This window comes from Ochotona curzoniae, unplaced genomic scaffold (assembly GCF_017591425.1).
Source record: "Ochotona curzoniae isolate NIBS_2020 unplaced genomic scaffold, NIBS_Ocur_1.0 contig_4792, whole genome shotgun sequence".
Classification (NCBI taxonomy): Eukaryota; Metazoa; Chordata; class Mammalia; order Lagomorpha; family Ochotonidae; genus Ochotona; species Ochotona curzoniae.
In genome coordinates, this window is record NW_024466389.1 from 11,290,702 (window position 1) to 11,314,473 (window position 23,772).

The window sequence follows — 23,772 nt, forward strand, 5'->3', positions numbered from 1 at the left end:
TCCCTCCTTCCTGTCTTAGTCCTCTGCAGTCCAGCCTCCACAAAGCAGCTGCATTTGAAGCTCATTAATAAATCAGGTCATGTATCGTCCCTGCTACAAACCCATAAACAGTTACTGCATTTAGCACTGCCTACCTCTCTGACCTAATTTTGGAGAATTTTTTGGTTAAAGATTATTTTTTAAAAGGCACAATTACAGGAAGACAGGAAGAGAAAGAAGGAGGGATGGAGCAAGGAAGAGGGGCAAGAAAATAGAGGAAGGGGAAGAGGTCAGGGGGAGTTGGAGAGAGGGGAAAGAGAGAAGGGAAGGGAGAGAGGGAAAGGCAGAAGGCGAACCCTTCCATCCGCTGCTCTAGTCCCCAAATGGCCACAACATTCCGAGTAGACAAGGCCAAAGCCAGAAGCCAGGATCTTCACCCGGGTCTTCCAAGTGTGTGGCAATGGCCCAAGCACCTGGGCCATCTTCCACTGCTTTCCCAGGCCCATTAGCAGGAAGTTGGATTAGAAGTGGAACAACTGGTACTGCTCTTATGTAGGAAATTGATGTCACAGGTGAAAGCTTAAGTCACTGCACCACAATGCTGGCACCTAGTTTTCTAAAATCCCTGCCCTCCAATTTCTCCGTTCTAGCCACATCGACCTTGCTGGTTCTCAGAAATGCCAGTCACGCTTAAGCCTCCAACCTGAGTCATTCTACCTACTTACCTGGCATACACAGCATCAACACAGCATCCCCACACTGTGCCTGCAGAGACCTTTACGGACCGTCCGAATTAAAATACTTGCCAGCTCTCTTGATAACTCTTGACCCTGGCTTATTCTTTACAACACCTACTAATTTTTATCTGTGATAACTATAACATAGGCACTTAATTAATCTGCTTAGTCCTTCCAAAGAAGAGAAAAAAACAACTCTACAAAGGCTAGAGCATTGTTTCTTTGTAGTTTAAAAATCTCAACATCTCAAGTGATTAGCATGTCAAAGGAACTGAATGAATAGCAATTCTTTCCTTCAAGGCAAAGCTTACTGCACAGACTTTATCAAAACACTTTCAAGTGTTTTAGGAAACGAACACGAGGAGGAGAACAGGTTCATATACACAGGCTAAATACACATCTTCTTGACACCAAGTAAAACAAGCCCAATTACAAATCAGAAGTATTTTTCCTAATTTGGACTTCATAAAAACCCTACAATGTAAACTACAAAAAAATAACTTTCTCCCTGTGACAGGTGAGAAAATAAGCCAGAAACAAGGCTTATCAAAAGGTGAAAGTGACTTATCCAAAACTATGCAGCTAATATGTAGAAACAGTGGTCCACAACCATCACGAATTGTTAAATTTAAAACAGGCAGAAGCCAATTATTGCTAGTACAAAAAGTTTCTACCCTCGACTGTAAGCAACTGCCTAGACTGCCTTGTAACCTAGGCAAGTGTCGTACTTCCGGAAGAAAATCAGCCAATGGCTACTGGGCACTCTGGGCCTAGTTAATGCCAAATCTGATAACTATGCCACCGAATCAGCACAGTTGCCTATTCTACATTTTAAAAAAGATTTATTTTGGAAAGGAATACCCACAGAGTAGGAGAGACAGAGAGAAAGATCCTCTGCCTGATGGCCCATTCCCAAAGTGACCACAACAGTCAGAGCTAAACCGATCCAAAGCCAGGAACCAGGAACATCCTTCGGGTATCCCACATGAGTGCAGGGTCCCAAGGCTTTGGGTTATCCTCAACTGCTTTCCCAGGCCACAAGTAGGGAGTTAAACAGAAAACGGAGCAGCTGGGACATGAACCAGCATCTATATAGGATCCTGGTACATGCAAGGGCACTAGGCTGGGACATACCAACCTGGCCCCGTCATACTGCATACCACGGGCAGTGGGGGACTACAAATTCCCAGGGGGAGGGGGTCTGGGAACATGTTGGACTAGAGAACACTGGGGCAAGTTTGACGGATAAGGAGTGGCTTAGGAGGGCTTTGAATGGGCCACTGTACTTGCAGGTAGGTAAGGGAACTGAGACCAGGTGGTTTAGAAGGAGAAAACTAGAGGGCATGTCTGGGTCAGGCCAAGACATCTGACCACCTGGGAGACCTGGGTTGAGCTAAGTAGCATTGTCCTTGCACACTGGCATAAATAAAAACTGGGACTGAGGAGCATGCCTGGCTAGATTACGTTGCAATATCTGCCTATGAGAGAAGGGGCAAGAAGTGGGCCACATCACCAAACTAAACACGACAAGACTGGATCTGGAAGCAACATAGGCGATTCATGCGGGAGATTGTCCCTGGATCTCTGCCTGCCTAGCCCATGTGGGAAGCCATAGACACATGGCATATTGTGTCCTGGGCTAAACTGAGGCCCCAACATGGCCTGTTTGTTGGGCATGGGACAAGAATGATGGGCTGCACCCCAGTCTCCCTCCTGTGCTCCTTTATCTAGCTGCACTAGGACTTCCTTTGTAAACAACTCTGGGAAGTCAAATGTTACATTCATACTGCTTTTCAGCAGGTATGGAGGTTGTCTTGAAACACAACTTCCTGTGCTTCCTGACCTTTAACTTCACTGGAGGGTCCAGAGGTAGACATATCCGTTAGCCACTCACAATGTCATTGCTGGATGGAAGTACTGTTGGGACCGCCTTCTGCCTGCCCTCTTCTCCTATATAAGCTTGTGACTTTTCTCAAATAACAGACATCCTTCACCACCAGTTTGCCCCCAGTGTTTCTGCTGAGGAAGATGCTGTCGCCTCACCCCTCAGTGGTCTTGGAGGCTACTGGACAGAAGATGCCCAAGAACTTCAACCTTCTGAGTTCATGCACCAGGACTGGGGCTCCTCAGTCTCTGATGCCTGTGCAGTGACAGCAGTGTCCATATGCGCACATTTTCTCAATCCTGGTGCAATGATGTCTCAGAAACATCAAAATCACTTGAGTAACACCCTTAGATCATCCTCCCCTACATCACAGGCTCTATGGTGTCACTGAACGACCATCCCCATCCTTAGATGCTGACATACTCTTGACAGAAAGGAGCTGCCACAGGAGAGAGAGAGAAAGAAAGAAAGAGAGAAAAACATTTGTCCCACGCACCTTCCTTCATACCTCCCCGCTCTGATCCTAATCGGAGACCCGCATGAATGCACATCCCTTCAGCTACATAGACAATATCAAAATTAAAATAAAATAATTTTTAAGCTATTAACATTAGTTCAGCTTGTCAATATGAAATGGCAGAGAAACAAAACAAATATTATTTTTTCCTCATCAAATGGACACATACCCTTTTCCAGGCCCCAGTTTAGGAGAGCCCACTCCCTCCTTCGTACGGGACAGGACGTCTCTGACGCGGAGCGCGGCCAGTGGATCTTTCTCTCTCCCCTTGTCAGCCAAGGCAGTGGGACTCAGGTTCAGAATGAGGAAAAGGCTGTTTAACAAGCACCAGGCACCCAGCAGCTGGAAGTTCTGATAGTGCTGTTGGCAAGGCACAGAAGGCAGCATGAGCAGAGGTATTCACACATTGGAAATGATAAGACAGAACAGAAACACAGCAGAGACTGCTTCTCACCTCACCACCAGCCCGGCGGGAACTGCTGATTGCTTGTCCAATCATGTCATAGATTTCAAGCTGCCCAACATCAAACAGACAAAAAAAAACCTGAGCAAGTTCACATATTCCACTATCAATGCTAAACCCCACCCTAAATAAACGTGAACAGGTAAACATGCCTGGATCCCTTTTCAATGATCACATTCCCCATCTTCACCGGGCCCTGAGTCCCAGTGTCACCTTCTCAGAGGAAGTCCCTCCACCCATCTAACACAGGACACTCGGCCCCACGAAGCTGAGATCACAGTCCATGATGCACGTACCACTGACATGACCTTGTTCTTACACATCTCCCCTAACTACACTGACACACAGTACTCCCTCAAATGCATTTCCTCAGTGAACAACTAATCTGCCACAAGGTCTGCTGCCACCATACGGTGCAGTACGTCTTGTGGTGCCACCAGAGAAAGCCAAGCACTTGTACAAACCAATACGCTAAATGAACAAGCTAAAGGTCCACCTCCTTCTCGACCTAGCACCCAGGAAAGGAATGTGGAGGATACACTAAGTCCTCTCATCTCTCCAGGAAGAAAAGCACAACTGGCCACGAGGCTGCCATATTTCCACATGCTTGGCTTACACATTTCTGGACAATTGTAGCTGCATCACTTTCATAGTCTTCCTCCTTGGAGCTCGTGGATCCTGTCCGCACTTGCTGGGCACTGCCTACATGAAGGATGGCCATGCATGTTGCCACACTCACACCTGAAAAAGAAGACACCAATTGAATGATGGAGTATTCGTAAGAATCCATAGAGCTGAGACACGAGAACTGGCACCGTGGCACAGTGGGTTAAGCAGCATACAACACACCCCATAACAGAGTGTGATGTGGAGTCTCAGCTACTCTGCTTCCAATCCAGATCTCTGCAAATGTGCTTGGGAAGGCAGCAAGATGGCACAAGTACCTGAGCCATGTGGGAGACCCAGGTGGAGCTCCAGGCTCCTGGCTTCATGCTGGCCGAACCCTGGGTATAGTAGTCATTTGGAAAGTGAATCAGCAGATGAATGATCTGTTTGTCCTTCTTTCTATAATTATTTTTTTTTAAAGATTTTTTTTTTGCACAGTCAGATATACAAAGAGGAGGAGAGACAGAGAGGAAGATCTTCATCTGAATGTCCAAGTGACCATAATGGTCGGTACTGCACCAACCAAAGCCAGGAGCCAGGAGCCAGGAGCTTGTTCCAGGTCCACCATATGGGCATAGAGGGTCCCAAGGCTTTGGGCCGTCCTCTGCTGCTTTCCCAGGCCACAAGCAAAGAGCTAGATGAGAAGCAGAGCAGCTGGGACACGAACTGACACCAATATGGGATTCTGGGACTTGCAAGGGAAGAATTAGCTAATTTAGCCCTTATGCTGGCTTCATAAAGTTGAATTAAGTCAACTTTCTTGAATAGCTGATCCAGTCAAAAACCACACTAGCTCGTTACATGAATAAAATTTGAGGGGCTGGCGCTGTGGCACAGTAGGTAAAACTGCCACCAGCAACCCCAGCATCCCATATGTTGCCATATTGAGACTTGACAGCAGTGGAGTAAGGACCAGTGTCTGGGTCTCTGCCCCACCAGGAGACCCAGAAACAGTTTCAAGTTCCTGGATTCTGCCTGTCCTAGCCCTGCCTGTCCTAGTAACTAATTGGGGAGTGAGCCAGCAGATGGGTTCTCCCCATGTCTCTGTGGAAAATCTTTAAAAAAGATAAAATTCTAATAAAAACTCAAACAGATGAAGGAAAAAGCTCTAGAATTATAAACATACATCATGCTTTCCAAAGCTCCAAGAAGCTTATGGCTCTGTATGCCCTTCTCGCTAGGAATGGCTGTGATGAAATTCCGCCTGTAAAAGACACCTCAGAAGGCCCAGGACCTTAGCCTAGAAGCTAAAAAACCTCACCTTACAGGATCCCATATGGGCAATGGCTTTTGTCCTGGCAGCCCCGCTTCCCATTCAGCTCCTTGCTTGTGGCCTGGGAAAGCAATAAAGGATGGCCCAAACCCTTGGGACCCTGCACCCATGTGGAAGACCTGAAAGAAGCTCCAGGCTCCTGGTTTCAGATTGGCTCAGCTCTGGCCACTGCAGCCGCTTCGAGAGTGAACCAGCAGATGGAAGATCTTTCTGTCTCTTCTTCTCTCTGTATATCTGTCTTTCCAATGAAAATAAGTCAATCTTTAAAAACAAACAAACAAACAAAAAGACACCTCAGAAGGAGCTTAGGGAACTCCTTTGTCAGGTACAGTCTCTGCAGGTGAGCACAAGAACCAAGGCAAGGAGCAGCCCAGACCAGACAAGGTTATAGTACCTGCCGGCACACATGTGGTTCCGGTCTGGGGGCCAGCCAGGCTGTGCCAATTCATAACATACACACTGGCAGATTTGAGAATCAGGATGAGGTGCAGGACAGACTGAGTCTGGCTGCAGAACCATCCAGTTCACATTAGGGTTGAGACGGGGGCTGACTGTGCTGGGTTGGGCAGCCCCACCCACCAATGAGAGCTGGAACAGTGGCAGACCAGGCCAGGCCAGGCTATAGCACCAACCTGCAAATGCCAAGGTAAGATGGACCATGCCAGACTATACCACAGCACCCACCAGTACATGCAAGATTGGGGGGGTATGCAAGCACAGTAAGGGAGATGTGGGGACCACCCCACATCTGGCCCAGGATCTGAGCCACTATTCTTGCTCACAAGCGCAAGAGCTAGAAATGGGGGCAGACCCAACTGGGCTAGGCTACAACACTTGTTGTCTTTCATGTGAGCTGGCTTAGGGGAAGAGCCAGGCTGAGCTAACCGACAGTATCCACTGGTACAGGCATGAGCCAGTATAAGGGGCAGGAGGGTTAGGCTTTGCCGCAGCAGCAGCAACTGGCAAATCCTGGAACTTGGGGCAAGTCATGTTGAGCCAGACTGTAGAGTCACCTGCAGAGTACAAGATTCAGGGCAGGAAGTGGGTCCAGTGGACAGATTGTGGGCACCTCTTTGATGGGCTGCAACCCTCACTGGTGAGCATAAGAACCATGACTGGGGGCGGGACCTGCTGGACAGAGAGTGGTACCCGCTGGCATGAGTGTGGGCTGGAGAGTGTATTTGGTTGGACTGAGATAGGCTTCAATGACCAATGACATGTACAAAAGCTGAATAGGATGTGGGACAGACCAGCTTAGTCCACTGGACATGCTGGCAGATGCAGGAATCAGAGTGGGGGGCCAGTTCAGTGGGGGCTCCTGGGGGTTACTCTGACTGGGTTTAGCTTCCCCTGTGTACATGAGGGCCAAAAGAGTGTGGTGGGCAGGGCGTGGCTTGACCACAGCACCTGCTGGTGTGCAAAGTAAGGAGGGCAGAACAAATCGATCAACTACCCCAGTGAAGCTTGACAGCAAACTTGTGGACGAATGGAGACTCTGAGGTGGACAATGTCAGACAATTGACCTTGGAAAGATCTCCTCATCCTTGGAGCGGCAATATCAACATCATCTCAGAACTATCGAAACCACTTGAGCAGAACCCTCAGCACCTGCTTCACAACGGGGACCCTGGGATGACATAGGGTACTGGGGAGGCTGGATGTGGTCTCTCCCATTGTATCCTCCCCTCCCCCAGATACAGGAAGAAAAGGAAAATGTGTGAACAATGGTCTCGTCCACTTCCCCTGATCCTTGACCTTTCCCACCTTGATCAACTATGTAAACATCATCAAAAATAAAATTAAAAAGATACATCAGAACTCCTTCATAACTACTGCTTTTCTCAAATTAAAAGGGAGTCTGCCTCCTCTACTTTCCATAGCATTTACTCCTCACCTCTCACTCAGTATCTCTGACATAAAATTCATTTAGTAATAAGAGACTTTTTTCTATTTCACACAAGCTTCAATAATTTAAGGAGACCAAACATCTTTTCCAATTGTTTGGTGCTCGCAAGACGGCCTCCAACCCTCAGGTGCAGAACCAAGTAAACGTCTGAAATCGTCATCCCTGATGAAGCATACCAAGGTTCTCCCTGGATTGACATTTAAAACTAAGCAGTAGTAATTCGGGTTTTAAAATATTTTAACAATAACTACAAAGAGTAAATACCAAATAAAATTCCACTTCCAAGGCAGTAGAATCAAGAGGAAGAACAGAAATTTTAGGCAAACATGAACAAAAAGCATTCTTCATATTTAGCCACATAAACAGATAGCATGCATTCCAGAAAGCCTTCTTCAAACAGCGATATTCAATTTCTGTCCTCTTGCTTTGTCATACAAACTCTGCACTTACCCTACTCCTCTACCCCTCCCATTCTATAGGGCACACTCTCTCCCTCATTGCTTGGGAGTACGCTCTTTGAGGGCAGGGACTATATCTACATATCTCACTATTCCAACGGTCCTTGACATTTTATATAGCAGACAGTTAATAACCACACATCTTAGAAGGTATGCAAACAGCATTAACCCAAGAGCTAAGTAATAGGATCATTTACAAAATGTCTTATTGACCTTGTTTTACCAAGATGTGAAATGGGAAAAAAGTGCTCAGATTCTTATACTTTCTTAAAACTACACTTGTACTCCAGAGAAAATGACACCAGATATAGCATCTCACCTGCATACAGACAACTTAGGCTAAGGACTGTCACATCTTGCAGACGGGAAGGATTGAGGGGTTCCAACACCGGCAGAGAAAGGGTATCCAAAGCCATAGTCACATCTATCACAAGGGAATGAAAACTGCAACAGAACAGACAATGGGGTCTCTGAGAATCACCTATGTTCGATAAAGAAAATCAGCATCCCATAAAAACTACCCCTTAGATCTCTTTTACTTGAATGCCAAGTATAAACATAAGAGAATACCTTACCCATTACGAACTGCAGTGGCATCTGCAACAGTCGCAGGCATGATAAAGAAGGAATTGGCCAACACTGCATCTTGGAATCGATTGATGTAACGCAGGAAATACGGCAAGTTCAAACAGACACGCAGCAGCTTCTCGGAGCCACCTGGAGTAAAGGAAGGACACCTTGCAGGTCTCGGAGCTGACGGAAGCAGAGGAACCAGCTTTCTGACCCTCACTGCGACTCTTACCAAGCTCCTGAAGACTCGCCACATTCTGAGCTATGAACACATTCTTGGTCTTGATAGCAGAAGCTTGATCTGCAGAGGACTGCTCATCATGCTCCCCTTCCACCTGGAGAAACACACAGGACCATCAAGGGCCTATCACCTGTGCGCTGCCGTGCCCCTGCAGCTCAGGAGCAAGCCACTGTGCAAAGACACTGAGCTCCACGGACACTCTTCAGACGTGCTACGTAACAACAAAACAGCATTCCTCACGTAATATTCGATATGATACAGGTTATTTTCACAACAGAAATGAAAAAAATACATGGCTTTAAAATATAAACTCTGGGGTCCAGCATAGTGTTCTAGTGGCTAAAGTCCTCGCCTTAAACATGCCATGATCCCATATGGGCGCCGGTTCTAATCCTGGCAGCCCCACTTCACATCCAGCTCCCTGCTGGTGGCCTGGGAAAGCAGAGGACAGCCCAAAGCTTTGGGACCCTGCACCCATGTGGGAGACCTGGAGGGAGCTCCTGGCTCCTGGCTTTGGATTGGCTCAGCTCCAGGTCACTGCAGTCACTTGGAGAATGAATCATCAGATGCAAGATCTTCCTCTGTCTCTCCTCCTCTCTGATATCTGACTTTCCAATAAAAATAAATGAATCTTTAAAACACACACACACAAATAGATATATACACTCTGCGGAGACTGGCACTGGCATTAGTTTGGTAGCACAGCAAGCTAATCCCCAGCCGTGCAGTGCCGGCATTCCACACGGGTACTGGTGTGTGCTCTGGGTGCTCCACCTGAGTTAGTTCTCTGTTTATCACCTGGGAAAGCAGCAGAGGATGCTCCAAGTATGCTGGCCCCTGCACCCATGTGGGAGACCTAGAGGAAGCTCCTGCCTCCAGGCTCTTGGCTTTGAATTGGCCGAGCTCCAGATGTTGTGGTCATTAGGGAAAAGCCAGAACCAGGGAATGAAAGATCTGTCTCTCCTTCTCCCTGCAACTCTGTCTTTCCAAGAAAAATATATTTGATTGACCTCAAATATATAAATCAACTCTGGGGAGGTTAAGCACAAGCCCCGGCTGCTCTACTCCCGATTCAGCTCCCTGCTAATGTGCCTGGGAAAATAGCAGAAGATGGCCCAAGTACCTGGGCCCCTGCCACCCATGTGAGACACCCAAATGGAGATTCTAGATTCTGGCTTCAAGGAGCATGGCCATGGTCATTTAGAGGTAAATCAATAAATAGAAAATCTGTCTATCAGGCTCAGCAGCGTGGCCTAGCGGCTAAATTCCTCGCCTTGAACAGACCGGGATGCCATATGGGCGCCAGTTCTAATCTCGGCAGCTCCACTTCCCATCCAGCTCCCCGCTTGTGGCCTGGGAAAGTCGTCGAGGACGGCCCAAAGCCTTGGGATCCCGCACCCGTATGGGAGACCCGGAAGAAGTTCCTGGATCCTGGCTTCGGATTGGCATAGCATCAGCCGTTGCGCTCACTTGGGGAGTGAACCATCGGACAGAAGATCTTTCTCTCTGTCTCTCCTCCTCTCTGTATATCTGACTTTCCAATAAATAAATAAATCTTTAAAAAAAAAAAATCTGTCTCTCCCTCTTTCTCTCAACTCTGCCTTCCAAATACACAAAGCAAATCTTATATATAGTTACCAGGCTACAAGCCCTGGGCACTCCACTTCCAATCAGCTCTCTACTAATGCGCCTGGCAAAGCAGCAGCAAACGGCCCTTGGGCCCTTGCACCTAGGTCACACTCAGAGATTTAGCTCCTCTCTCCTAGCTTCAGACTGGCACCGTCCTGTCTGCTGCAGCCTTCTGTGGAGTGAGCCAGAAATGGAAGATCTACCTCTTCCTTTCTTTGGTAATGCTTTCAGATAAAAATAAACAAACAAATAAACAGCACTTCAAAAATAAAGAAAAAAAATATTGCTATAGAATGATGTCTTATAGAAAACTGTAACATGTTCATTGTATTGATTTGCATTGAGCAGTACCTAAATGAAGAGATAAAATATTAACTGTGACAGTTTAAAATTATTCAACTTTCTTTTCTAATACGGCATACTATACCATATTTTTGTACTGTTGTATAAAAGGTTGCAGACACAACAAAGCACTCTCCTGCTTCATATTCCAAATTCACAAAATAGCCAGACCTGGGCCAGACCAGAACCAGGAGCCTGAACAGTATGGAGGTCTCGGACATGGCTGGTAGCAACCCAACTCCTGGAATGTTCCCTGCTGCCCACCCAGATGTCCATTTGCAGGAAGCTAGAATCAGGAGAACTGGGCTTGAATCCAGACACTCTCAAAAAAGCATCAATTTCTTACATATTTTACCAAAGGCAGAGTTACAAAAATAAAGAGATAAAGAACTTCCATCTGTTGGTTTGTTCTCCAAATACCTGCAATAGCCAAGGGTGGGCCAAACAGATCAGAGACCCAGTTTCAACTAGCTCTCCCCCATGGGGAGTGGGGGTCCTACTGCATCATCTTCCACTGCTTCACCAGACATATCGGCAGAAAGCTGGATCCGAAATGGGGCAGCTGGGACTCCAAAAGGCGCTCACATGAGACACCAGCATTGCTTAACCTGATGTTCGTAATACAGGTCCTCAAACAGTATCTTCAGCATTGTGCCAAATGCCTGCCCCATTGACATCACAAACATGAAATACGTGACTCGCTTTCCAGTAAATTTCTAGTGAATTCTTAAATTCCACAGCGATAAGGACATTTGTCTGAAAGAACTCACCAGAGCCTGTGGACTGATGGCCGGTGATGCTACAGTTCGAGGATTAAAAACCGAGGTCAGCTGGTTCACAAAATTCATCTGTACCTCCTTCTGCCTCAGCTCCGGGCTTACTGGGGAAGCCAGCTCTTTCTGATCCTCCACTGCAAAAACAGTAGCACACACTGGGTGAGCAGAGCAGCGCTGCAAAGCCCCACACGCAGCAGCGCGCCTGCGGCAGGCTCACCCACCATCGGAAAGCGTCTTCACGGTCTGCGGCAGCTTGGCAGACTTCATCATCGCTGTAAATGTGATGATTTCAGTTCTGTCCAATCGGCTGCAGCCTGTGCACAGGCCCTTGATGAGAAGGATCAAGTGTTTCTGGAACAAAAAGTTGTATCTTTCAATAAACATCTTTCGACTTTGGGGAATCATAATGACCAAATTTAGGCTCACAGAAATAGCTCTAATTTGAGCGAAATCATTACAGCCAGAGATTGCAAACTGATGGCTCTCAGGCCACGGAGTTGGCTTGCAGACTGGCCTCACTGTGTTCGTATTATCTGGTTTTAATTTAAAGTTATAACCAGCTTCTTAAAAATGGGAAGGTCTCCCATACACACGGCCACAGTACCTAGAGCCTATGTCCTTACAGATGGGAACTGAAACTTCTCAAATATGGCTTTTTACTCCTTTTATGTCGCCTGCCTGGTCTGTGTAGGCACATAAATTGCACTGCTCCATGAATCCAAGGTTAGCCAAGCACAGCCCCACTGCAGTCCCAGGCCTGTTGCACTAGGTCATGTTTAACGGAGCACAGCATACTGTCTTTGGCTTCTATCACAGTACAAAGACAGAGTGGCTACTTGCAAGAGACACCATGTGTCCTATTAAAGACAAAGTGGACTAGCCTCTGCTCCATGTCACCATTCTCCATTACTTGCACTAGTCACAATTCCACTGCACAACAAGGAGCAGCAATGGAGCGTTGCTCTTACCTGGGACACGGCACATGCCTCATCGGGATTCTCCAGACGGAGCAGAGAAAACTCAATCAGGACTTTACAAGCTGCTGCCACCGACTGAAGCTGGTTCCGGGGAACTGAGAAAGCAGGAAGACGTATTAACCTCAGTCTAAATACTCCGCTTCGTAGTGAACAAGTGAGGTAAATCAAGTGTTGAGCTCACCATCCTTCATATCATTCTGATGACAATTCAGAACCAACAACCAAGAGACAAAGATAACCTGGCAGCTGATTATACACCAGTTACATCGTACAAACACCAGAAATTAAGACAACTAAAATATCAGCACCAAACTCTTCAAATGAATTAATTCGTTTAATCCTTAAACTAATTCCATGAAGCAGATATCATCATTGCCTTTCCCTCGATTTTTTAAAAAAGATTTTTTAAAAAAATTTACTTTAAAGGCAAAGTTACAGACAGAAGAGATAGCAGGAGATCTTGTTTTTGCAGGTTCACTCCCCAAATGGCTACAATGGCCAGGCCAAAGTCAGAAGCCAAGAGCTTCCTGCAGGACCCTGCCAACACCTGGGCCATCTTCCGCTGTTTTCCCACGCACATTAGCAGGGAGCTGCATCAGACATGGAGCAGCCAGGACTCAAGCCAGTGTCCACATGGAATGCCATTACTACATGTGGCCATTTTACCCACTACACCACAACACTGGCCCTGTCGTTTCCCTCAATTTTTATTATTTTTTTAAGATTCATTTATTTATTGGAAAGTCAGATATACAAAGAGGAGGAGAGACAGAGAGAAAGATCTTCCATCTGATGATTCACTCCCCAAGTGAGCGCAACGGCCGATGCTATGCCAATCCGAAGCCAGGAGCCAGGAACTTCTTCCGGGTCTCCCACACGGGTACAGGGTCCCAAAGCCTTGGGTCATCCTTGACTGCTTTCCCAGGCCACAAGCAAGGAGCTGGATGGGAAGTGGAGCTGCCGGAATTAAAACTGGCGCCCATACGGGATCCCAGCATGTTCAAGGCGAGGACTTAGCCATTAGGCCACGCTGCCAGGCCCATCCTTCAATTTTTAACAAGAGACCGTTCTCTAACACAATAGATTCTAAATGACATTCCATGAAAGGAAAAGTAAATTTCCTTAATCTAAAAGTGATTCTCCTATGAGCAGCAAGTTCTCATAATAGGCATAAATCCCTAAAAATGGAAATAAAGATTCAGTAACTGAAAAGATCTTTTTTTACATGAAAGTCAGAATCGCAGAGAGATTTTTCTATCTGCTGGTTTGCTCCCCAAACAGCCGCTACAGTCAGAGCCAGCAACCTCTAGATCTCTCATGTGAGTGCTGGGGCCCAACGGCCTGGGCCCTGTTCTAACACGTCGCAAGGCCATTAACAGAAAGCTGGATCAAAAATGGTGCAGCTGGGGGCCCAGTTCAACTGGCTAATCCTTCACTTCCCAGCGCCAGGTTTCCTTATGGGAAATGGTTCATGTCCTGGCTGCTCCACTTCCCATCCAGCTCCCTGCTTGTGGCCTAGGAAAGCAGCAGAAGACGGCCCAAAGCCTTGGGACCCTGCACCCGCGTGGGAAACCTGGAGGAAGTTCCTGGCTCCTGGCTTCGCATTGGCATAGCATCGGCCGTTGCACTCACTTAGGGAGTAAATCATCGGACAGAAGATATTCCTCTCTGTTTCTCCTCCTCTCTGTATATCTGACTTTGTAATAAAAATAAATAAATCTTAAAAAAAATTTTTTTGGATGCCTGGGTTTGATCCGGCTCAGGCATGATCTGTCTCAGTCTTGCTGCCTTTCAATTAAAACCTAAATAAATAAAATCCAATGCCCATTCATTTGCCTCAGCATCGCTGACAGCTGTGTCCTCTCTTGGTGTAGTGCTGAAACATGGACTGCTTTCACAAACTGCCCCGACACAATACCAAGAGAACAAACAAGCCTCTGATCCATGAGCCTTCAGACGGAGCGAAGAGCGGGGTACTTACTGAGGCTGCAGACGGTTGTAATATAGTGTGTGGAAAGTGCAACAAAAGAGGAGTAGAATGGCTCGTACTGCTTCTCATGGTGCAAGATTTCTGATTCGCTGCAAGAGAAGAATGTAAACAATATTTACTCAGGGCTCACTTCTGCCAGGTATCCTTGGCTTGTCGCAATCCTACTTAGTAGGTAGCCTCACCATCTGCATAATCAAGACTGAGAAAGCAAAACTGGGAAAAATTTAAATTCTGTTCAACCTATCAGGCTTAAGATGATGGAGAGCCAGGAGGATGGGGGCAGGGGTGGGGGGGTACCTGTGACACACTAATTAAGAAGCCTCCATTTCTGGGCCCGGCGCGGTGGCGCAAGTGGTTAAGTCCTCGCCTTGCACGCCCGGGATCCCATATGGGCGCCGGTTCTAATCCCGGCAGCCCCGCTTCCCTTCCAGCTCCCTGCCTGTGGCCCGGGAAAGCAGTCGAGGACGGCCCAAAGCTTTGGGACCCTGCACCCGCGTGGGAGACCCGGAAGAGGCTCCTGGCTTCGGATTGGCATAGCATCGGCCCGTTGTGCCCACTTGGGGAGTGAATCATCGTACGGAAGATCTTCCTCTCTGTATATCTGCCTTTCCAATAAAATATGATAAAAATAAATCTTTAAAAAAATAAAATAAATAAATAAATAAATAAATAAGCCTCCATTTCAAGAGCTCAGAGTCATCCCTTTCTTCTCAGCCCATCGGGTTTACCACTGACATGAGAGCAACTGCCCACCTCAAGATGATCTTGTTCTGTTTCTGTCATTTCTGTTCTGATAACAAAACATATCTATGTACAAGTAATGGCACTGAACTGCCTGGTTCAGTGTCACCCCTTGTAACAACATCCTCCACAGGATACCCACAGCAGCCTTTTCCCTGCAAAGAAGCCAGTGGTACAGTCAGCTAAGATGTGGACAGTGACACTGGCATCCTCTATGGAGGCCAGTTCACGTCCCAGCTGCTCCACTGCTGGGCCAGCTCCCTGCCCACGTGCCTGGGAAGGCAGCAGAAGGTGGAAGCAGTATTTGGACCCGTGTGCCACTGCAGTCGCTTAGGGAAGGAAAGGAAGGAGAAAAAATGGGGAAGAAGCCACTTTGGGGAAAGACAGCCAATGGCAGAGCAGGCGAGGAGGTCTTCAGCACCACTTACAACATTTTTGGAGCTGCAAGGGAGAAACGTGGGAAGCTGAAGAGCGAGTAGTTAGCAGACACTAACAAACCTCTTAACTGCAAGGAAACAGCGTGTACAAGCCACCAAGTCCCACGAGCTGCCATACTTCCCTACCCCACCCACACTTCTCAAGAAACAAACATAGAAAGAAACTCCAGAGACTATTGAGAAATGAAAACAAAATAAAACAAGAAAAAATGGGACAAAAGGCTAGAGTTGGTGAGAATGGGCAGAACGAAGGCAAACCTGACACACAGGAAGAAGAAAAGCAGACTTAAAGATGAACATTTGTCTTTCCTCCGGTCAATCAAGCCATCTTCCTGCGACACCTGCTTCTAAGGAATTTCCCAGCCGAGGCCCCAGGGCAGCGGCTAGCACTGCGCACAGCCACGGGCTCTGCAGCACAGCAAGGAGGCCAACAGCATAAAGGCAAACAGCGGCTAAGGCCACTCAATGTGGAAGTACAAAAATAAAGAACTGGCTAATGTGAATGCCCAGCCTTTCTGGGGAGATATGGAAATCCAAGGGGGTGGATAATAAGACAGATTCATCTCCTCCTCCCCTCGGGTAACAAGCTGCTCCTTTTTCTTGAGAGCTTGTCTGGAGGTTCTAGCAGGGGAGCGCAGCTACTCATATACCCTTGGCCGAAGACCGTTCCTCCTCTAGCGGGGATGGTCGCTCTTCGACCGAGCGCGCAGCTTCGGGAGGGACGCACATGGAGCGGTGAGGAAGGAAGGGGACACCCGCCTAGCCAGCCAGATCAGCCGAATCAACCCTGGCGATCAATGGGGTGACAGATGTCGCAGCCAGATCGCCCTCACATCCTGCTCCTTTTTCTTATTGGTAAACTGCGAAAATCCACACACCTCTTTCCTCTCAGGAGACTCATGAACTCCCAAGCACAGAAACTACGCTCGGTTCAAGACACCTACACACACGTGTACACACACACTGCTGTGTCAAGCAGAGAACTGAAAGCTTCCAGATGCTTCCCTCACGTTCCAGACTGATCCATCAGCACCTGCAGAGATTTGCAGGCCGAGCCCCGGGACTGCCCACCTCTTTCGGTGGGGGGACTATTCTGCTTTGCTATTTCTCCTATAGGTCCACCCTTGACTAATTACCTATGGCACATAAATTCAAAACATTTCATTGCTGTGTCCTCTTCTTCTCCTTTTCAATATCTTCAGGAAATGTCTTCACAACATCTGATGGAACCATTTTAACAGCCTCTTGACTAGCAGCGCTCTAGCTGAGAGGAAGCAGGCATATTCTTTCCTCTATAAATTCAGCTAGATTGTTCAAGGACAACCACACTCACCAGCATATCTTACCCTGAGTTAAGAAAGGAATTCCCGAACCTTAATACAGAAACCTACATTCAAGAGGAGAGTAATTAATCCCACATTTGACATGTGGTCTATCTTGAGCTAATTCTAGTGTTATTTCTTGTCTGAAAAAAATGATAGTCCTATAAGATTTTGTTGTTGTTTTTAAAAGATTTATTTATTTTTATTGGAAAGGCAGGTTTGCAGAGAGAAGGAGAGACAAAGAAAAATCTTCTGTCTGCTGGTTCACTCCCCAACTCGCTGCAATGGCCAGAGTTGAGCTAATCCCAAGCCAATAGCAAAAGAGCTTCTTCCTGGGGTCTCCCATACCGAAGTGTTGGGCCATCCTCTGCTGCCTTCCCAGAATCCCAAGGCTTTGGGCCATTCTCTACTGCTTTCCCAAGCCACAAGTAGGGAGCCGGAACGGAAACAGAGCACCCAGGACATGAACCCTCACTCATATGGGATCGCAGCACATGCAAGGAGAGGATCCAGCCACTAGGCCATCTTGCCAGGCCTGTAAAAGATTCCCAATCTTTACTACTAAAAGATATGCTAGTTACAGGCAACAGACCTCAGAATGAACGCACCCCTTAAGCAGCTGTACAAAGCGCAGGGCACTTCTGAGACTTGACTTCTCGCGATTCTGCTCGACTCCTTTTGTCACATTCAAACAAGCTGCAACAGGCTCAAGACCCAGGAATTTCTCTTATCTATCTTTTCTCTAAAAAATCCATTTCAACCACCCAAGCATGCAAGAGCTGAGTGAAAAGAGCGGTGGAGGGCTGAAACGTCTGAGAGCACGTGTCTTCACATGGCACAGCAGTGATGAGCAGGCTGCCGGGTGGAAGCGAAAGCTGGGAGAGCAGAGCAGGCCCTCACAGCAGGGAGCAGAGGAGACCACCCTAGGACAGCAGGACAGAGCAGGACCTCACAGCAGGGAGCAGAGGAGACCACCCTAGGACAGCAGCAGGTCCACCCAGTGGACACTGTGTAAGACAGGAGTGGCAGTCTCACAAGCAGCAGCCTAAACATCTAAAGCTGAAATGAATCTAGAGCACAAAACCCATCTCAACCTCTATCAGTGCTGGCTTTTGATCTGGTGACCTGTTAACTTGCAGTGCAAAAAAATACTTCCACATCCTGAAACACTGCTGTCTGGAAAGGCAAAGAAAACCTAGCAGAATAGTCTACCGACAGCTAGGCATCATTTACACGTGCTAAGGCAGGGGTGAAGACTGGGGGGCTTGCCCTGGGGCTCAGGAGGTCAAGCCAGCACCCCCATCCGAGAGCCAGCTCTGCTTCTCGCTCAGCCAGCTGCCTCCTAATGCAGCTCCAGGGTGGCAGCAGACAGCTGGCAGCTCCCACAACTGGACCCTTGCCACCTATATGGGAGGCCTGGGCAGTTCCAGGCCCTTGGTTTTAGGCTAGCCTAGACCTACCTGGCTTTATAGTCGATGGAACAGCACACCAGGAGATGAAAGATCAATCTCTCTGTCCCTCTCCCTTTCAAATAAATAAGCAAATGTTAAAAAAAAGTCAAAAAATTTTGAATACAGCCATGCCCAATCATTACTCCGGACAGCTGTGGGTGGCTACTTCCACACTGCAATGGCAGTGCCGAGCAGTCGGCAGGCAGACCACACGGCCAACAATTATTTACTCTCCGGCTCTTTACCGACACTCTGCTGAGTCATGCTGCAGAGCAAAGTGACCACCTGCTATGTTTACATTCTCACTAAGAACTTAACAGCCAAATATTCCTGGAAGTCTTTGTGAAAATGATACTCCAGGGGCAGGTACTGCTATGGAGTGGGTCAAGACGCCACTCAGGACAGAGTGTAGCTTCCCCACTTGCCATCCAGCTTCCTCCTAACCCCACCTGGAATGCCGGGGGTTCCTGACACCCACGCAGGAGGCCCGTGTGAATCCGGCCTGAGCCAGCCTGGACAGTTAAAAGCGTTACAGACACGAGATCACTCACTCTCCCTCCCCCGAATTAGTGCTCTACCTTTCAAGTCAATAAAAATTAAAACAAGGGCTGGCGGTGTAGCACAGCACATCAAGCTATTGCCTGCAGTGCCTGAATCCTATTTGGGCACCAGTTCAAGACCCCGTGGCTCCATTTCGATCCAGCTCCCTGTTAATGTGCCTGGGAAAGAGACAGGACAGCTGAGTCCTTGGGCCCCAGCACCCCCGCAAAACACCTGGACGGAATCTCAGGCTCCTGGCTTCCACTTGGCCCAACCCTGGGCATTACGGCCTTCGGGAAGTGAACCAGAGATGGAGGGTATGCCTCTCTGTCTCTCCTCCCTCATAAACTGTGCCTCTCAGACAAATCTTTTTTAAAAAAATAAATGAATTTTTGGGCCCAGCGGCGTGGCCTAGCGGCTAAAGTCCTCGCCTTGAACGCCCCGGGATCCCATATGGACGCCAGTTCTAATCCCAGCAGCTCCACTTCCCATCCAGCTCCCGCTTGTGGCCTGGGAAAGCAGTCGAGGACGGCCCAAAGCCTTGGGACCCTGAACCCATGTGGGAGACCTGGAAGAGGAGGTTCCTGGACCCTGGCCTCAGATCGGCACAGCACCGGCCACTGCGTTCACTTGGGGAGTGAATCATCGGACAGAAGATCTTCCTCTTCCTCTCTCTCTCTCTTCCTCTCTGTATATCTGACTTTGCAATAAAAAATAAATAAATCTTAAAAAAAATAATAAATGAATTTTTAAAAATCACACTCCTGTCACAGAGCTGAAGAGCATGCATAACATCTGAAATGAACTGAACCCCAAAACCAGAACAAACTTCAAAGACCTGGCCTTCTACCAACTTCGTTACTGAAACCCCACAATAAAGAAGTCTTACTGGTGTCTACTCACACAGACCATTCTGGATTCTCGGAGCCAGTACTCAGTGGGGATCATCACTTGCAGGGTAAAATGCAAACCTAAGGCCCAGCGCAGCAGCCTAGCAGCTGGAGTCCTCGCCTTACACATGCCAGGATCCCATACAGGCATTGGTTCTAATCCCAGCAGCCCCACTTCCCATCCAGTTCCCTGCTTGTGGCCTGGGAAAGCTTTGGGATGACCCAAAGCCTTGGGACCCTGCACCCACGTGGGAGACCCAGAGGAGGCTCCTGGCTCCTAGCTCCTGCCTTTGGATCAGCTGGGTTCTAGCCATTGCAGCCACCTGCGGGACAACTCAATGGATGGAAGATCTTCCTTTCTGTCTCTCCTCTCTGAATATCTGACTTTCCAATAAAAATAAATAAATATTTTTTTAAAAATGCAAACCTAGTTGTGGTTTCTTCTTCAAATTGGAGGAAGCTGCTTAACTATCACAGCTTAAAGACACGGTCACAGAATACAGACCACACGACTCAGAATCTACCCAGCTCATGTTCCTCTCCTAAAAATACACACACAACTGTGGTAAACAGTACCATTCAGAAAAGAAGCCACTCATTCAACATGTTTGTAACGATGAAAACAGGGCCCAGTGAGGTAGCCTAGTAGTTAAAGTCCTTGCCTTGCACACACCAGGATTCCTAATGGGTGCCGGTTCTAATCCCAGCACCCCCACTTCCCATCCAGCTCCCTGCCTGTGGTCTGGGAAAGCAGTGAAGATGCTCCAAAGTCTTGGGATTCTGCACCCGTATAGGAGACCCGGAAGAAGCGCCTGGGTCCTGGCTTTGGACTGGCTCAGCTCTGGGCATTACAGCCACCTGGGGAGTGAATCAACAGATGGAAGATTTTCCTCTCCGTCTTTCCTTCTCTGTGTATATCTTTCCAAGAAAAAAAAAAAAATAAATCTTTAAAAGAAAAAAAAAAAAGATGAAAAAGAAAAATGACACAGGAAAGCCCATCTGAGCCATGAGCGTCGAGCTTACCTAACTCAGCCGTCACTTCCTAAAATCCTTCCGTTCAGGGCATCACAAGGCTAACAGTAACAAGAAGCACTATAATGAACAGGTTGTAAAATCACCCCTTCCTTGGAGAGATAACGATTTCGAACCTTGTGGATAACATTTTGATATACCCTTTCTGGGATGCTGCTAAAATGATCCAGTTAGCAACTGCAAGGAGTTGCTTAAGTAAGCTTTGACCAGAAAAAGAAAAAAAAAAACACAACTGAGTGAGCCTGGCTCTACACACCCAGGTCTACCATTAAACTAATGACAGACTGCCAGGAAAGAGAGGCCTGGGAGATGCCACCTTCGCAGACCACCCTCCACACCTGGGCATCTCGGTGCAAAAAGAGGGACCACACAGCTGCCAGCTAACAGTCCCACGTCAAGGGAGAGGAAAGGGAAAGAACATCTGGAGGGATTTCGCCGAAAAGAACGAACGCGTCCCTCCGGAGAAACGAGCTCTTGAAAGCACCCACTGAAGAGTTCTTAATCACACCGCAGCAGAAATGTACAAACATCAAAGTCACCAGTGGGCAGTTAGCGGCCTTCGATCACACAACCCGGCACGGGAGGGACCGCAGGGACCATCCCAGGAGAGAGAGACCGTTATTAAACGATTGGGGGGGGATCCATTCCCGCCCGGGGCCGGGGTGGGCGGGGGCAGAGCGGCAGAAATGCCAACTCATCCAGCCTCAGCCCCGGGAACCGGCCGCTCCGAGTCCCCTTCTCCCGCGAGGGCGGCCGCAGGGACTGGGCAGCGCAGGCGGGGACACTGAGGCACGGGGCGTCTCCCGCAGCACGCCCCACGGCTAGGGCAGGGAGGGTCCGCGAGCGCCGCGGGCCGGGGGCGGGGGAGGCTGCCGGGCGTTCGCCGACCACCTGCCGGCCCTACCCTCCCCCCCGCCGTCCCGCCGGGGCCGCCGCCCGCTACCTCTCGATGACCGAGGCCACCAGCTGCGGCAGCTCCTTCATCTCAAAGGCGGAATAGGACGCGGACAGCAGGGGCCGTACGGCCACCTCCCAGCCTGGGGTCTGGGTGGCGTCTGGCCCCGGGGTCGGAGCCCCGGGAGCGGGCGCTGGCGCCGGCGCCGGCACCGCCGCCGCAGCCGCCTCCTCGCCGCCGCTCGTCGCCATCTTCCGTCCTACTACCGCGGCTCCCTCCGGGGGCTTGCCACCGGCCCAGCGCCGCCTCCCGGGAGGGGGCGGAAGTGACGCGTGAGGTCGCGTCAGCCGGCGCGCCGCAGTCGCCGGCCAAACGACGTGACGTCTCTGGCTCCCGCGGTGTGGCGGAGGGGGCGGGGCAGAAGCGTCGCGCCTGCGCGGAATGGAAAGCTGCAGGTAGGGGCGGGATGCGGTGACCTCCGCGCCTGCGCAGTGGAAGCCGCTCAGGACTGATGAGACCCGAGTGGCTTCCAGGTTCCGGATGGAGGAGTGTGTCTTGAGTTCGGCGAGTTTGTGTAGGACAGCAGAGTTCACTAGTGCGTGGGTAGAATGGGACAGCTAAAAGCGAGAAGACACGGAGGTACGGCCCCAGCGTGGCAGCCGAATAGCGTTTCTCCTTTACCTTCTGGGGGTTGCTTTAATCCTCATTCACATCCCGACCTCGCCAAGCGTGGTCGTGAGGGTCCTCTGCCCCGAAATGACCTTGACCCTGGCTCTGTGTCCTGCAGGCTCGGCCAGGTGCCCTGCCGCCTTCCTCAGCCCCAGCCTCGCGCCTCGGGTTGCTCTGGACATTCTAGAATATACCGCCAGAGGTGCGGCTGCCTCGGCCCCGGGTTTCTCCGCCGAGGGAGACGTCTGAAGCGCCTGGGGACGGCGGGAAAGGCTGGGGGGCGCGGTTATCCGCAGGAAGAGGCCGCCCCGGAGGCCTGTGCCGTGTGCGCACCTGCACCCCGCGGGCCTCAGGCCAAGCGTGGGGACCCCCGCGCCCCGCGTGTATCCCCGGGTGTACGTCGATCCGTGAGGAGTAAGGGGCAGTTTTTGTAAGATCTCTTTTGCATCCTAAATAAAATTGGGTCAAGTCCTAGCCAGTCTTGAAGGAAAATGGAGCTTGTGAAGGGCTGGCATCTTCTTTCGCGACTCTTTAGCCGGAGTAAGAACAGGAATTTTCTTTAAAAATAAAAAAAGAGAGGAATTTGTTGTTGTTTTTTTTTTAACTTATTTGCAAGGCACAGTTCCAGAGAGAGAGAGAGATTGCCTTCTGCTGGTTCACTTTCCCCTCTGGCTCCAACAGCCCAGGCCTAGGATAGGCCAAAGGCAGGAGCTTCCTCCAGGTCTCCCAACACATGGGCCTTCTCCTCCTGCTTTTTCTAGCCAGGTAACCTGAGAACTGCATCAAAAGTGGGGCAACCGGGACTTGAACCAGCATCCGGATTGGGATGTCAGCATTGCAGGCAGCAGCTGCTTACTGCACAGCACCAGCCCCAGAGAGCTTCCAGAACGTGCAGACATGAAAACAAACAAGCAGAAAAGCACTTTTCACAACACAATAAATATTGCTTTATTCTAAGATACTGCGTGAGGCCCCGAAGGAAAATCCGAGACTGAGAATTTTATAGTGTTTTCAGGACACTAGTTTTGTTTTAACTAGAAGACAGAACTAATCTACAAGCCTTCCTGTGGAGAAGTTTCAGGAAATAGAGGATCAAACATTCATATCCCTGTCTTTTCCCCCCCTCTATCTTCTGCAGCTAGAAAATGAAGAGAGTAGGGATGGTGTTGTAGAATAGCAGGATAAACTACTGCCTGCTCCACCAGCATCAAGCTCGCTGCTAATGTGCCTGGGCAGGCAGTGGCAAATGTCCACAGTGCTTAGGGTCCTGTCACCCAGACACAGGCCCACATGGAGTTCTGGCCCCTGGCATCAGCCTGGCCCGGCCCCTGTCGTTGTGGCCATCTGGGACATGAAACAACAGCTGGAAGGTTTCTTTCTGTCACT

General features: G+C 49.1%; 1 protein-coding gene across 3 annotated transcripts in view; it reads right to left on the reverse strand.

The window, feature by feature from the left end:
- Positions 1-21,989, reverse strand: part of UBR4 (ubiquitin protein ligase E3 component n-recognin 4) — a 130,704-nt gene extending 108,715 nt beyond the window's left edge. For all 3 annotated transcript variants that reach the window (XM_040987991.1, XM_040987992.1, XM_040987990.1), the window contains exons 1-11: positions 21,766-21,989; positions 14,401-14,498; positions 12,411-12,514; positions 11,664-11,793; positions 11,437-11,576; positions 8,687-8,789; positions 8,460-8,601; positions 8,204-8,328; positions 4,198-4,322; positions 3,573-3,632; positions 3,288-3,478 (exon numbers count right to left, since the gene is read on the reverse strand). In XM_040987991.1, the coding sequence (XP_040843925.1) occupies positions 3,288-3,478; positions 3,573-3,632; positions 4,198-4,322; positions 8,204-8,328; positions 8,460-8,601; positions 8,687-8,789; positions 11,437-11,576; positions 11,664-11,793; positions 12,411-12,514; positions 14,401-14,498; positions 21,766-21,968 (1,421 nt within the window). In that variant the 5' untranslated portion in view covers positions 21,969-21,989. The remainder of the gene's footprint in view (positions 1-3,287; positions 3,479-3,572; positions 3,633-4,197; positions 4,323-8,203; positions 8,329-8,459; positions 8,602-8,686; positions 8,790-11,436; positions 11,577-11,663; positions 11,794-12,410; positions 12,515-14,400; positions 14,499-21,765) is intronic.
- Between the last annotated feature and the right edge of the window lie 1,783 nt (positions 21,990-23,772).